At 39.7% G+C, this 16,870-nt stretch overlaps 1 protein-coding gene across 1 annotated transcript; it reads right to left on the bottom strand.

Annotated features, from left to right (window-relative positions):
- Window positions 1-494: 494 nt before the first annotated feature.
- NIPAL1 (NIPA like domain containing 1) lies at window positions 495-16,479 on the bottom strand (the record flags this gene model as incomplete). Its single annotated transcript, XM_080666709.1, is given in 8 exon segments — window positions 495-1,105; window positions 1,622-1,782; window positions 3,279-3,369; window positions 5,543-5,599; window positions 7,340-7,606; window positions 16,339-16,378; window positions 16,380-16,431; window positions 16,433-16,479. Coding segments are annotated over 8 exon segments (1,326 nt in total).
- Window positions 16,480-16,870: the final 391 nt, after the last annotated feature.

Below are 16,870 nucleotides of genomic sequence, written 5' to 3' on the forward strand. Positions count from 1 at the left end.
TTCCAGAGCAGGCCTATTCTTCTCTTTAACTTTCTACCCTTCAGCTACCATCCAGTTTAGCTAAATGAAGTTGGAAGGGGAGGGAAAGCATCAGTGATCTCACTTCTCAGTTTCAATCATTTGAAACTATGACTCATCAGAGAATGACTGATACTCTGCTATCAGCACACAGTTATCTATTAATTACTATGAAACCAAGACTAGCAGCCAATGAAATGAAGAGCCACCTGGCCAGGCCAAATATACTGTGACCAGAAGAAAGAGATTTCAAGTTTGCAGAAATGAGAAACAACAGAAGTCTTCTGGAGGATAATCAAAATCTTGATTTTTCAAAGATGATGGCCAAAAATGAAGGCATTTTTTAATTTGGCCTTATATCTAAATTACTAGTTAGAACCTTAAAAATGTCAGCTTTCCTAATAGTTCTGCAGGTATTGCTTCTCCTCTTCAAGTGTCTCTTAATGGTTCAAGCTCAGTGTTTGTAGAGACTTTGATCATTCACGAGTCCTGCTAAACAAGGTAATGTCATCCTCATATCCCAAGGTTGAACATTCTATATTCTCTAGTAAGACATACTTGTCTTCACTGCCATTTAGAGAGAGGGCTTCTTTCTGAGTGGTGGATGTCAGGTCACTCCAGGTGATGTCCGTGTTTTTAAAAGCATGTAGAAGGAAGATGCCATTGATAATGGTGAAGAACCCACTCAGGGTCCCGATGATATCTCCAGCTTTCATGCCATACCATTCTTGGAACAAGATGGCGGAGCACGTCACTACCATGGACGTAAAGAACACATAGTAAATGGGAGTCACAAGAGATGTATTAAAGGTGTCTAGGGCCTTGTTGAGATAGTTAATCTGTGTCATCACCGAAAGCACAAGTACAGCCAGCAAAACAAAGACCAAGGGATTCTTGTAAACTGGCTTCCATTCCAATAGTTCTTTAATGGCAATTCCCAGGCCCTTCACAGAAGAAACTGAAAATGCTCCAATCAACGAGCAGATTGAAATGTAGACTAAGATGTTGGTCTGTCCTTTCTTGGGAGCCACGATCAAAATCAGCACCAAGGCGATCATGATAATGATCACAGCAAAGGAAATGAATCCTGTTAGGAAGAGAAAAGAATTAGACTTCAGAAAATGCTCAGAAGATCATGTCTTTGTGAAGTATTATTAGTCAGGAGTTTAGGAGCACAGGTGTTTTAGAAAGAGAAGTGAGATTAAATGAAAAAACAACAACACTTGACTGCATAGCTCTTTATATTTTACAATGGACTTCCCCAAACATGTCATTTGAATCTCACAGAAAATACTGTGGGGCATGGAAGATATTGTCTGATTGACTTTTTATTTTTGAGGAGTGGCCAAATTTGGGTTGGAGCATAAGTCTTTAGCCTCTCCTCTCCCCGTGTCTTCGTTTCATTGTGTAGAGGGAAAGCATGGACACAAAAGTAAGTTGTGTCACCTTTTCAGAAGACTTGTAATACTCAGTGAAACTTAACTGTGTCTCTCAATGCATGACTTGGATTGTAGGAAGCCTATTACAATATTATTACAAATTTATTTGATGAAGAGAGCAAGTGGAGCAGAATTTGAGTGTTTCTTTTGGTTGAAGCACAGACCTGGGTCTCTCAATTTCATTTCCATTTCATGCAAAGAAGCGACTTCCTCTTCTTGTGGGGCATGGATAACCATCACAGTTGACCCCAATATACTTAATATGCAGCCTATTTTCCCATGAATGTTCAAGTGCTCATTTAAAAAATAGGAAGATAATATTGCACTGTTGGGAGAAGAAAAATAAATCACTCTTATTCAATTATCTTTTGATTCCATAGCAGTTCAGAAGTCACACTGTGGCACAAGCCACTGTATCCCAATCAACTGATCTGAATGTGCTACGTGACACTGAAAACCCTGATTAGTTTTAAAACACAGAAATGATGGTCAATCATATCTGCTTAATTGCTTTTATATCTAAAGAATTAAAACAGACATTCTCTACCCTCTAAACTTCCCATGACCTTCTAAAAAGGGCCCACTCAATTCATTTTCAATTTTTCCACCTTTTCCATCTTATTGGCATGATACACTTAGAATACACATGTTCATGAAAACTTCAAAGAAAGATATATGCTTAAAGATTTACTCTGCTCAGGACTGATATTTAGCTAGAACATGTGTAAGTACAATCATATGGGTTGTCAAAATATTGAAATATCTCCTTACCAGCTGCTCTTGCCCTGATACTTTCACCTACCCAATGCTCCCACTACTTTGGTTGCCATGGTTTCAGGTGGTTCCAGGTTAGCACCACCATGGACACCAGACTGTGCCATCCTGCTGCTTCACCAGTAGGTACACTGTGGCTCCTGCACACCAGCCTCCTTCCCCTGATGCCCTGGCATTCCCATCAGGATATTACCAGTACCCATTTGCACACAAGACTGGTCAATTATCAGGTGTTTTCTAAGAGTCGCTCTGCTGTGGTCCCTTGTGAGGTCTTCAGACTCAGCAAAAACATAGCTGTCATTCATTGTATAGACAGTGTTCTAGTGCTTTATGTGTATTGACTCACTGAATTCTCAAAACAATCCTACAAAGAAGGAGGAAAGAAGTGAGTAGGCCTAGTCATAACCTTTCTACCAGAGGTTGATAATGAATGGAGATAAAAGGAAAAGAAAAAGAAAACAAACAAAATAGTTGCTTAGCTACAAAATAAGAGTTCATGGGCTCATTGAACACATTCATTTGGGACCGTAAGAAAGACTAACTCAGAAGGATTAGATCCCCATTCTATGAACGGGAAATTTTTCCTGTTCCCAGCACTAAAAGAAACAAAGAGACCTCCAAACAGAAGTATCCAGTAGTAGACGCAAGACTTTTAGCGAGAGTTGAAATTTAACCCAATCACTATGCTTCTTAAAAGTCCTCTAATAGCAATGGTCATTAACCACTATGACAACAGAGAGGATTAAAAGGGCTGTGGCAATTCGTTCAGGTGAGAGAGAAAAAAAATCTGCTTCGTTGAATCGTCACAAACATAACACACAATTGCTTTGTTAGCAGCAAACCAAGCTCACTCTCATAGGTTTTCTAAAAAACAATAAGGCAATCTATTTCCTATTTCTCCTACACTTTACTGTGTAGTCTTCTCAAGTTACTTTTGTGATTTCTAGATTTTGTTTTGCGATATGCTTAGCAATATATTTCTTGTGGGTTAAGCTTATTATAGTTTTAAAATCCCTACAGAAGCCACACTCTTTATGGCTCACATACCTGATGAGAACACTCAGTGCGCCCAGTGGCGTGACCAACGTGGCAGGTGCAAAAGCGTAAGCTGCAAAGTTCGCAGCCTCTCCTGCTCCCACTGGAAAGCAAGCAGCAGTATTAATATAAAAACGGACTTACTTGTCAGGAGAGAAAAACAAATGACAGATGCAAAGCTGTGGACTATGATCCCAAAGACACTCATAAGTTGAACAAAAAGGAATAATGAACTCTTTTTAGGGAGGGTGGGGGAAGATTGGTAATAGGGATGCAGATAAACCATAATTACCTGGTCATACAAGCTCAACTAACACAAAAGGTGGTGATGGATACACATTTTAAATGACTTTCAATAAAGGTTTTAGTTATTTCAGTACCAGAAACATACATGGTCACTGATGAAATCTAGTAGAGGTGGCTTTGGAGTAAGCAGAGAATTATTCTGTTTGCTCAAGAATACTTACTGTTATGCAAATTAACAATAAAACAACTCCTAAAATAGGAATGCCCAGTAGAGATCTACTGCCTAGGCAGGGGACAACCAGACATGCCCACCACAGGCCCATGTAGCCAGGCTTCTCTGAATTGCAGATGACCTTCAAGAATGTAACACTATCTTAGTAGCTCAGGGAGATCCAAGCACCCGTTTTAAAGTCATAATAATGTGCTCCAGCAATCCCTTTCTTAGCTGAGGAACTCTAAACTTCCATGAGCTACTGTGATGCAAATAGCTTCTAGAGTGAGAGAAAACTCCTTTAAGAACTGGGTCCTCTATTTGGGGCCAAATTATTCTCATGGGTCACAAATGAACACCTGAACACTTGCCCACGGAATGTAGTATTTCACGCTGGTCAACTACGCAAAACAAACTTATTGTAGAGAAAGTTCTGGAACAGATGAAAGACACCAGCATACTTTTTCTTTCCTCCTCTGGCTGCGATGCTCCAGCCCCACGCCCCCAGCCAAATGTACGGGAGTACTTAGCTTTAGGAAAACATTGTAAGACAAATAGAAATAATTAGGAGACTCCTCTCATAAGAAGAGCAATGGCAGTTTTCTTAGAATATTAAGCTTTCTTGAATACTTTATATTTTTATCTTTATAGATGACTTTTCAAGAAGATAAAGGGCTGTACAAATTTATTTTTATTCATCATCTTTTTAGATTCTGCCATTTGTTAAAAGTATTCTAATTCTTTCTTATAACTGGATCTCACAGATACTGCCATAGTATAGGAAAATAAATGGAAGTTTTAAGGTTTCTGGCTACAGATGTAGACGACTAGCAACTGGTGTGAAACTATAATGTATGAGGCCCTTTCTTTGGAAGTCTTAGGTTTGGGGTTTAAGAAAGTTCAGAGGCATTAGGAGGGAGGTAGAAATCTGCAGAGGGGCCTGAGGGAGGTAAATGCCTTCTATTTGGACATCACCTTGGTGTTTAGAAAGAGCTTTCAGATGCTACAGAGTCCCATTTAGTCCTCAGAGCACGTTTAGGAGGAAGGGGAGTGCCGACAACCTCCATCTCTCTCTTTCAGTGATTTTCAACCTTTTTCATCTCCTGGCACACATAAACTAATTGCTAAAATTCTTTAGTACACCAAAACATATATATTTTTTGCCCATCTGACAGAGAAAATAGGTATAATTTTGATTCATTCTCACCAAATGGCTATTGTTGCATTGGCTGTTGTCATTTTTTTTTATTTTTTATTTGACAATCTAAGGGAAAGGAGGTCAGCACCCCTGACTAAATAGTCAGGTACTGCATGTTTTAAAAATTCTTGTGGCACACCGGGTGAAAATCGCTGCTCTATTTGTTTAGTTGCTAAGCAGCCAGAGGGGACTTGAATTTATCCATGTTTTGGTCCTGGCCAGGAAAATGTACCCATTCCTTAGAAAACATGCAGCTAGAATAGTCCCAAATTTTAATTCAGCACTGGGAAAATGTGGGGGGAAAGCATTTTCTTCAATTATTATGGAGAACAGAATAAGAGAAAGAGAAGTCCATGATAAAATATAATACGTTACATGTTAACTTTTCCCTTTGCATTCCAAGATAGTATTGAGAACATGGGGGTGGGGAAGAAGGGTAAAAATAAATTCTAAATAAATATGACTTATTTTATATATAAGGCAATATATGTTATAGTTGCAGAAGTTGCTAGACTTAAATGCCATCCTTACCAGGCAGTTAAATCAATCAATTTTAAATAATTCCATGTAATCTATTTATCATTTTGCAAGCAAACACTGTTCTCAGCATTAAGGACTTACTTGAGAGTAATCCTGCCCACCAGAGCCATTCCTTGAGGTAAGAATGTCCACCTTGACCTAGGAAAAAATAAAAATGAAAAGTAAGTTCTTTTTTTTATTGATTTCAGAAAGGGAGAGGGAGAGATAGAAACATCAATGATGAGAGAATCATTGTTCAGCACAACCCTTTTTGGGGATCGAGCCTGCATGTGCCCTGACTAGGAATCAAACCATGACCTCCTGGTTCATAGGTCAATGCTCAACCACTGAGCCACACTGGCTGGGCAAATTTAAGTTCTAACATGAAGGAAGGTTTGGAGAATTGACTTCTAGGTACTGGAATAAGGCTGGAAAAGGCAAGATTAAGGCCACGTCAGTATACTTAGTCTTTTAGCCTAGTTATGTGGCCATTTCCAAAGATTCTCTAACACTTTCTATTATATTTTGAAATATTTTACCCAAGTCATTTTCTTTCTAGTTCAGGTGTTTTGTTAAAGGTGTTGCCATGTAGATTTTTTTTCCCAATACAGATCATCTCTTCTTTTATATAGAATAGTTTCTTCCTTTATTTCTATGCTTAGAAATGCCTTCTTTTAGGTTTTTTTTTTTAAAATTTAACTCTAAACTATGTATTATTTATTTTGATGAATGGTATAGAGTAGAACTTTTATATTTTTCTCCTCTAATTTTCACCAATTGTCTCAATAGTTTTGGTTGAATAATACATTCTTTCTCCAGTGGCTCAAAATGCCACTTTAAAAAAAATCATACATTAAATTGTATGTACTTGGGTCCCCTTAGACATTTTAAATTATCTTTTATTGTTTTGTCTTTTTAAATTAAGATAGCACTATCACATAATCTATTTTCTGGTGGTCTAAATCTCCCTTCAATAGTACGCTTTTATAAACTTGTTTGCACAATTTATAGTTATTTATTTTTTCCATATGAACCTTATATTAGAATAATATTTAGCTCTGTTATAATATTATTCTTGATAAGAATGAATACGAAATTCATGGTTAATGAAGGATAGTCAAGCAGAACTATTTAGCATATGAAATGTCATTATTAGCAACCTAATTCTATGGCTATCCATTTGATTTAACAAATATTTATTGGGTGGCAAACATTATGCTAGGGAAGGCTCCTGTTCTTGTGGATCTACTATTAATAAATAAGTAAACCCATTGACAACAAGTAAATAAACAATAGAAGGACAAGTTATTCTAGGTACAATGAAGGAAACCATTAGTGCAAGGACAGAGCAGGCTGGTGTGGGAGACCTGCCCAGAGAGAGTGGTCAAGGAAGGCCCTTCTGGGGTGATGGTATTTAAGCTGAGATCTCAAGGAGGAGTCAGTCAAATGAAGGGCAGGGAGAAAAGAGTTCCAGGCTGAGGGGAAAGACTTGAGGTGGGAAAGAACTTGGTATATTCCAGGAACCAGAGAAAAGTAGGTGACTGGAAGCATAGCAGAAGATGAAGCTGGAGAGGTAGCAAGGGCCAATTCATGCAGGAGGTCAGAGTCTGTGGGAGATGTTAGATTGTATCCCGAGCGCAGGATCTGACTTTGACTCCTGAAACTGCAGAATAAAGCTATGAAAAGAAGAAACTGTAGTACACTCCAAACCTCTAGAAACAAGAATTTCAGACTTTCCCTAAAGGAGATACAGCTGGTTCAATCTTGGAAACTGCTGAGAAAAGAACTGCAACCAATGGAGACAGAAGCTACAATAAATAGACAGTAGTATGATGAGGTTACAGTAAGGTTATTTCTGCAGTTAGCAACTTGAATTCGTTAGTTGCATCCGTTTCTTACCAGCTCTAGTAACGCCCTTGTTGGCCAGTTGCAAAAGGCCCTTCTTTTTCAATATGAAGCTGGAGCCAATAAAAATACTGGAACTTACTGCCAGGACCAGGCCCACATAAAGACTGTATTTGTTTTCTACATTTGCAGAAATGCTCAAGTTGGTTAGGCTGGAATTCAGGTCCCTGTAGAGGACAGGAGAAGCCAGCAGCTGTGACACGTTTGTGATCTCACACCAAGCCTGGGAGGAGTTTGGACAGACCAAAGACAGCACGTAGCCTGGAAAAAAGGAAAGAAGAAAATGTCAACAAACAAAAGGGAGATGCATTCGTGTTTACTACGCTTCTGCAAGAAAGAGAAACTTGAGTGGACAGCACTGAAACTCCATTTTCTATTGCATGAAGGGAAGTGTCCAGCACGTGGTCCTCAGGCCCGTGCACATGCTTGATTTGGAGGACACCGGTTCTTAAAAAATATGTAAATATATTTAGTTTTTATCATTTAAATATGAGAGATTGTGCATCAAAGTCTGGATTCCTCTTATAAATTGGAAACTTTTGGCAATAGTTGGTTCTTTGTTCTAGAAAAACAGTAACCTGCTCCAGAAATTCATCACAGTTCCCCTTTCCCCCCCCCCCCCCCATATCCACTTCTCTCCTCAGTGTCAGTCCATCTCCTGGAAAGCAGTGTCTGTGACACCTGAATGTAGGGAAAGGGAACAGCAACCCATTGGTCCAGACAGAAATCACCACCTTACAAGAATTTAACGCATTTGGTGGGGTATGAATTGTGCACTTCAAAAAATGTGTTTAAAAATGGGTTCCATTTTCTGTACCACATTCCCTGAAGGGAATGATTTTTCAGGCCCACTAACCCACTTTCCCCTAAATAAAGTAGAATCTAAGAGAAAAATGATTCCACCATCTTTAGGCTTTACTTTAGAACTAGAGGCCTGGTGCAAAAAATTCGTGCACGGGGGTGGGGTGGGGATGTGTCCCTCAGCCCGGCCTGTGCCTCTTGCAATCCAGGACCCCTCAGGGGATGTCTGACTGTCGGTTTAGGCCCGATCCACAGGGATCAGACCTAAATTGGTAGTCGAACATCCCTCTTGCAATTCAGGACCACTTGTCCTAACCGCTCGTCTGCCTGCCTGCCTGCTCACCTCTAACCGCTCACCTGCCTGCCTGCTCAGTGCACACCATAGCAACCAGTCGTTCTGGTCGTTCCGCCTTAACGGTTGCATAGACTTTTATATATATATAGATGGGATTCAAATAACCATGTAAAGTTACTGAACATAACCCATTATTATTGAAAGAAGTTTTTAGGGGTAAAATAGTCAGGTTTAGGGAGTCTTAGGAATTAGGGGGCCCATGGGGGAGGAAGGCACAAATGGTTGGGAACTTGAAGCTGGCAAAAGGCATAAATTCACAAAGAACAGAAGGCGCCACAGAATAAGGGGAGGGGAAGACACCCATTCACAGAAGATAAGGGGAAAGCCACAGGGAGTGGAGAAACAAAAGGGAGAAAGAGGAAAACAGATTTTCACAAGGTATAGAGAATTCTTCCACTGAAGCTGGGAGAGAAAAAGAGGGTCCCCACGAAGGGTTTGAGCTTGGAAGCTGCTATAGTGACCACTAAGAAGGGAGCATCAAAAGACAAAGAACTGCAGCCTTTATAAGCTTTAGGAAATAGGGCTTAGTGGACTACCCCATTGGGACCCCCTCTCCACATGGGAGTCTATACTTGTTCCCAATAAATTTCCACCTTTTCATATACCACCTTTTGTCCGAGGTTTCATTCTTCGAATCCACCTGGACAAGCACCCAGGAAAGAAATCACCTTTGCATGCTGCCCAGGAAAAAACTACATGTTTCAGTTTGGCTTCCACATTTCATTATATAAGTACCTTGGAATTTTAAGGCTAAACACTAAAACAATAAATGAAAACATTTTACACTATATTGCAAACTTTTTGTAATCTGTTCTCCACTTGAAAAGCTGTCAACAGGTGACATCGTGATTACAATTTTTTTACTGTCTTCTCAACTTTTTTTTCATTATAAAGTCATATTTTCTCATTTTGAATTACCCTAAATAAAAAAGGGCAAAGAAAAATTAATCAAGTAACAATTTTAGAATTGAATGAAGAATCAGTTTTATGTCTCAAAAATCTTAAGAATGCATAACAAACTAAAACAAAGCAACAAAATCAGTTTGATCAGATGATGTCTTACCAACAAAACTTTAATAATTGGATGGATGCCTCCCTGTCAAACATTATGAAGACATCTGAATTTTATCACATATAAAGTTATGAAGCAACCAAAAAGTTCAGGTCTAGAAAAAGGTAAAAAATGTGAATTTAAGCTTTCCATGATTATTATTTCATTTATTTCTGCAACTTGAAGATGAATCAATTTTGATTCAGAGATAGAGTATAAATTCTGAGACAAAACTTATATTCTGAGGAAAATTGTATTACTTCAAGGATATTCTATATCATTGGAAACTTTTCAGTCAGGTTGTCTTACTAAGAACTGCAATAAATTTTCAGACAAACTAGACCTGTTCTGGGCACTGTTCATTTCCTTTAAACCCCAAGAATGGAAAGTAATTTTTAATAGCAAGAATTTCAACTGGTTTAATTCATGAGAAAACATGTAATTGACTTTCTAGCAGATTCCATGGCTACATTACTGTCACTTACTATGTAGAAACATAACCATTCCAAAACTTCATCTCTGAAAACAGTGTGGGTGGACCTCATTCCAGTGAAACAATATTCTTTTAAAACTGTTGACACAGCAAAATGTTTCCGACGTTTTAGGGGGTGTGGGGGCAGAGGGTGATAAGGGAGAGCAAATAATCTTTGTTGCATTTTGTAAGTTCTCATTGTAAGTGGCATACATTAATGCTGCATGTTTTATGGCAGGCCAAATAATAAAAATCTTGTCTAGTTACTGACCTTAGAACTTACTTTATGTTTTGGGTGTATGTTAAGGAGAGACTGCAGCAGATGTGACTGAAGGAGGGAGTGAGGGAGTGGATGGTGAGTTGGTGGGTGTGCAGTGGAGAGCAGCAGGGGAGAGAAGGGTGAAACAGGATGTGTGGGCAGGAACTTTGGAGTGTTCCTCCAGAGGAATCAGAAAACTCTCCAAATCAGAGCTGGCTTTTTAAGATGTGTGTGAGCAAAGTAATTATACGGGGAATTTCATCCAAATTTTATTTGACATAGAAAGAGAAAATCTATTACATTCATTATTTTTCATTTTAATAGACACTATCAATAGCCCTCTAAAGTGACTGTACCGACTTATACTCCCGTCAGCAGGGAGCATACATTAGTTCTTTGATGTTATTACTTAGTTTTCTAAATATTAAGTAATTAATATTTAGAAAATATGTGTCAGTTATAAAGAAAAACAATTCAATAGACACTAATGAATCAACCACCCAATTGAAGAAATAAAACAGTACCCCTCAGACGTAACGACCATCCTGATTCTCCTTTGCTTAAAAAGTTTTCCCCTTGTGATTATATTTTCAAATAATAAATTTAGTTTTGCCTGTTTTTGCACATATAAAATATAATCATTCTGTATGTATTCTCTGGTAACTTGCTTGTTTTTGAGATTTATTGATGTAGATGCATGTGGCTGTAGGGTTTGATATTTCCCCACTGTTCAATGGATCCCACTGTATGACTATCTCACAATTAATTTTTGTTTTATTGTTGATGAACATTTGGGTAATTTGCACTGTTTTTGATTTTACAAACAGTACTGATAATTTCTCAACTATGTTGAAACATATGTACTTGATATATGACAATTGTTGATACTACAATAATAGCAGTTTCATATGGTTCAACTTAATATATATCTTTTAAGTATAGGTGTGAGAGTTTACTTACACACACAATTTAATAATTTAAAAACAATATTACATTTCCTATAGGAATATATGCCTTTTCCCTTAAGCTCTATTACTATCTGTAATTATGGGCAAGTTGAGTAATCAATCACTCTTAGCTTCAGTTTCCTTATCTCTAAAATGAGGGCAAGATGCCTTCTAAAATTTGGGGGTTTGATCATAAGCTATCTTTGTTCCCAGAATAATTTATTGATGATCCTGGTAGATGATCCTGGTAGCTCATAAATGTTGCCAATGGACCAGCTCTAAACTCACAGGCACTTGCAGTTGGAAGGCATTTTAAAGAAACTAATGCCAGGATATTAAGTGACTTGCCAAAATCCTGTAACTGCCCTAACCAAGACCAAGTAGCTGTAACTAATGTTTCTAAAGTGAGGGAGAGAGAGAGAGAGATCAATGCAGCACCAATTGCGAGCCAGAAGGGGACAGAAGCTGTGCTGGGCTCATGTACTTCATGTACTGCAGCTCTGGGTCCTGGCCCTCCTCCTGGGCTTGGTGGGGACAAGTGTGTGGCTGTGGCCCCAGAGGCTGCACTTCTGCAGTGAGATGGAGCTGAGCCACCTGGTCATGGGTGAGACATCGGGCATGGTGTACCTGGGGACAGTTCTTTGTTTTCCCTCAAGTAAATCTTGCCACTAGACCTCAAATCCTCCTATGTGTGCATTCCTCAAATGCATTTTCTGTGATACCATGGAATGATCCTAGTTCCTCTGGCAATACCACAAGGAGACAAATCCAGATGGACATGTAGCCTGATGCAGAGACAACCAGCTGAATCCAGTCTACATTAGTCAACTATCAGCTTAACTACAGACACATAAGCAAGAATATACAGGGTGAGGCAAAACTGATTTACAGTTGTGAGTATGGAAAAACAGAGTTTATTATTGTATTATTATTTATTAATTATTGCAAATAATTAATTTTCCATATGAACAACTGTAAAACTACTTTTGCCCCACCCTGTATGATTGTTATTTTAGCCACTGAGTTTTGGGTTGTGTGTTATGTAGCAATAGCTGACTGATACACCTACCTATTCTTATTAGCAAAGTAAAGAATGACTGAAATTTCTTGGTGTCCCTAAATTTATTCTGCAGATAAAATTTTTATTGAGTGTCTATTATCTGTCAGGCATTTTCTAGAAGCTGGGGATACAACAGTGAACAAAAGAACATTCCTACTTTCTTATAGTCATTCCAATGAGGGGAAAATAAGATAGACAAATGAACTAATAACTACATAGTATGTTGAGTGCCATGGAAAGTAGTAAAAGCAGCATAAAAAGTACTTTTTAAAAACAACATTAAATGGAAAACCTCTCTGCTAAGTGTAAATGCAAAAATCTTGAGGGGGCAGTTTGCTTGACGGGTAGGAGGGACTGCAATCAGACAGGCTGTTTGGGCTGAGAGATTAGGATAGCAGAGGACAAGATCAGGTGAAAGAGCCTTTAAATAAGTAGGTCCGATGTTGTCATTTCTCCTTCCCAAATTCTACAATGGCTTCCCTCCTCATTCAGAAAAAATATCCAAAATTCCCACCACAGTTTACAAGGGTCTACAGAATCCTGCCTCCAGCTACCTCTGCAACCTCATTCCCTACTATTATTTTTTTTCTCTGTTCCTTTCTTAGGCTAAGTTCCTTCTCACCTTAAAACTTTTAAGTAACCCTTACTTAGCCTGAGTAGTGAAGTAGTAGCTGGCTGATGAGGAGCTACCTCCTTAGAGAGATCTTCTCGGCCTTCCCAATCTAAAGGAACTTCTCAGTCACGTTCCATCATATCACCCTACTTAATCCTTCCAAACTTCTTACAGTTCAATTATGGTTTTATATATAACAGTATTGTACATCCATAAAGCTTTTTCATTAATTCATTCAACAAAATAGTTGTTGAACACCTACCACACAAACATATGTTAGGTATTCATTTATTCAACACTTAGCGAATTCTTACCGAGCACTTCCTGTGTGCCTTGCCCTGTTCTAGGAACCTGCGAGATAGTGATCAACAAGGTAGGTAAACAGGTTTCTGTTCTCACAGAGCTGATGATTTTAGTGAGAGAACAAACAAAGAACAGGAGTAAGGGGAGCAGAATAGAATGAGTAATAATTTTGAGTAAATTCGGAAATCAAGTCATAGTAGACTACATATCAACTCTGATAGGATGGGGAAGAAGCCAATTAACCAAAATAAAATTGAAAAGATACTATTGATTTTTTTTAAAGTTAAAAACCTGTATCTTCCCACCATCAGTGTGTTTGGAAGCCAAGAATTCCAATAATTATCAGATTTCCTACCTAAACTATTGTTTTCACTTTACAATCTGTATATTACTAAAGTCACTAAATTGTTAAGATAAAATTCCCATAAAGTTAATAAATGATTAATGAATGAAGATGCAGGAAAAGAACCTAAGGACTAATATTGCAATAGGTATGCATTTATATCAAGGTTTTTAAACCTTGATACAGTTCATATTAAATATTAAACTAAGCAATTAATAGCATATTGTTTTCTGAACAAACTTTAGTGGGAAATTTTTACTACCTTTAAGCACTTTTAAATTTCACCACTTAGACAATTTGTGGAAGGCTGGGAAAACAACTTGTGCAAAAAAATTTAAACTTCTAGTAAAAATCTGAAGGAAGTCTGTTTTAGTTCAACATACAAGCCACTATATTTTACACTGAAAATACAGCTTGTCCTGATAATACAGGTTGTGTTCATTTGGTGGAATGTTGAAAAATGTTTAAGATATGGATGTTTTTAAAGAGTAAAATCTCAGAATCATTATATTGGATACCATTGAACCAAGAGGCCAGAAAATGGAGATGGGCTCCTATTGAAAAAATAAAGGCCCAAATAATTTTGTGCTTAGTTTGATCACTAATTATGAAACCTTATTTAATCCTCTGGGCCTTGGTTTCTGTATCTGAAAAAGGATATAATGGTTACCTAATAAAACTCACAGAATTTAACATGTGTGAGGGTAAACTGATATATTTTTATGTTAACCTGTTTTGAAAATGTAAGATTATATACATGGAAAAAAAAGATTATATACATGAAAATGGGACACACGCTAATCAGTACATGAGAGAGACAGCCAGTTCTTAAAGAAGTGCACAGTTCCTGAATTTTCTCCTCTCAAAACCACGAAGACAGGCTGCATCAATTCTAAATACCACCTGTCATTTGTCAGTCACTCTTCTGATTGGCTGCACCCTGGCTCACTCAAAGAAAACTTTGAAAACCACTGGGTCCCTCTCCATCTCCAATCCTGCCGGCCAAACCAGGTCAGAATTCTCAGGAAGATGCCCTGTCTTCCTTACAGCCCAGGCTTGCTGACCTTGGCGTCCCCTAGCACATAGTCTTCATGCAGTTGGTGCTTCACAGGGTGATGGGTGTATTTCTTTCTATTTTCATCATGTCATACTTTCATGTTAATAAAGCTCTGCTGGAGTCAAATTAAAATCTGTAAGATAGGTGACATAATGGAAAAATCCTGAATGAAAAAAAAACCAACCTTCATATGTGTTTAAATTTATTTTTTGAGATAATTTTGGATTAGAAGGCCTTTTAAAGCATCTATAGTGTTAAAAGTAAAAACCACACTGCGGGGTTAACTCTTTCTGCGTGGAAGTACAACCGAATGCTCTATCCTCAGGTCTTATGATGGACTCCTTGTCATTTGGGTCTCAGTGCATATGTTTCTTTCTCTAAGGAGTCTCCCCCGTGTACCCAGTCTGAACAACCCGAGCTTCTCATTACATTATCCATGACACTCACTGCTCTTGTCCCTTTTTAGTCGTTTGTTTCTTGCATAGTATCTGTCACATAGCTGCATGGGAGCAGGGACCTGGCCCTAAAGTCTAGACCAGACTAACATGCAAATTCCTCTATTACTCGCCCTAGGCAGATGCCTGGTACATGGGACTTGTTAAAATTGAGACTTTACTCCATGTCAGGCTTCCTATGTAATCCCACCTGCTCCTCGTCCTCACAACTGTAAACTGTAGGAATTATTCCCAATTTTTAGACGAAGAAAGACTCAAGGACGCTTAAATCATAGCTGAGAAAACAGTCTGATGCTCAAGTCTAATCCCTTCCCACCACTACGGACAATGTGGATTCCGAAGCTTTCCCGCCAGTCTCCCACACACCGATTACCACAATTAACCACCGGTATTAAGCACCGAGCTTAAATATTTCTTCTTGGAACTAAATGTATTAGCAAAGCAGGAAAAACATCAGGTAGTTCAAACAAGCTGGTGTAGTCCACACACCCTCCTCACAGATCCTTGGGCAAACAAGGGTGGAAGGGTTAGTAGCCATCTAACTTACTGGCTTATGAATTATTTTGACAAAGGTCGCACAATCTGACTATCTAGGAAATCTACAATCCAGCTGCCTTGGTAACCGCTTCCAGAATCTCAGCTTTTGAAGAGTTTGTGAACGGTTCAGGCAGTTTCTCTTTCTTTGTGTCCCCTTTTCTCTCTCTCACCATAGTTTTGACTTTTGACTAGTTCACTGCCTTAAAAACCAACAAGCAAACAACAACAAACCTCTCCAAATCCAGGAATAAGCTGGAGGGACCAAGAGGAGAGAAAACCGGGGAAGGTGCCAGCAACTTTGGGAAAGGTATGTAGTTCTTGTCAGGCCCTTCACTGTCCTCTCTGTGTGTTTACATTCTCATCAGATAAATTAAAAACTGCCTTTATGTGAAAACCGTCACAATTTCCAGCTGATACACACTCTTCCTGTCGCACCCACCCCACCACCCCCAATTTCCGTCCGGGGTCGGGGCTGTGACGTGCCTTGTGACTGCAGAAAGCCTGCGGGTGTTGTCAATCCCTGGGGCCGGGTAGCGGCTGAAGCCCCCGCCCAGCAAGCGGTGAGACCTGCTCATGACTGTGCCCAGTTCTCTCCTCCTCTTCTCTTGGGCTCTCCCTGAACGCAGCCAAGAAGTGACTGCACAACGAGGCAGACGGGAGACTGGTGGGGCAGGGACTTCTCATCTCCAAGTAAGAGAGAGGTGGGCGGCCCCGGCGGGTCCAGCGCGCTCCCCCGCGGTCCAGGGCGCCTGGCGAGGGCGCAACACAGGACTCCGGTCCCCGGGCACGCCCTCTGGCCACTGGACGAAGTCGACAGAGGAGGACTCTGGAAGTGAGTCAGAGTCTTTCTCAGATGAGACTTGGAAGTCTTCCCACAGCATCCTGAACTTCTCCGTCAGCATCGTGTAATTTACAGGGATCTCCCTTCCGGACTGGGGTGGGAGCCACGTAGGTCTTGTTCGACTGACTCGGGCTTTCCCACCCAGGCTGGCACGTTGTAGGCACCAATAAGAAGCTGTTGCCTGGCTGGGTACTGGCTGAGCGACTGAATGAATACATGCACGATGAATGCATTAAGAGTCGGTGAATCCCTTCCTCGCCTCTGCAAGTACCCGGGACAGCCCATTCGACCTCATCGCCACCCAGATGCCAGGTCCCCTGGCTCGGGGCAGACACTCACCTTCTCGGCAGGGCTCTCCGGGCGGCAGCCTCACCTCTCCCCCCATGGCCCCCAGGCAGGGCTTCCCGGGCGCAGGCGCTCGCTCCTCACCC

The sequence above is a fragment of the Plecotus auritus genome (assembly GCF_963455305.1).
Source record: "Plecotus auritus genome assembly, chromosome: 1".
NCBI classification, from domain to species: domain Eukaryota; kingdom Metazoa; phylum Chordata; class Mammalia; order Chiroptera; family Vespertilionidae; genus Plecotus; species Plecotus auritus.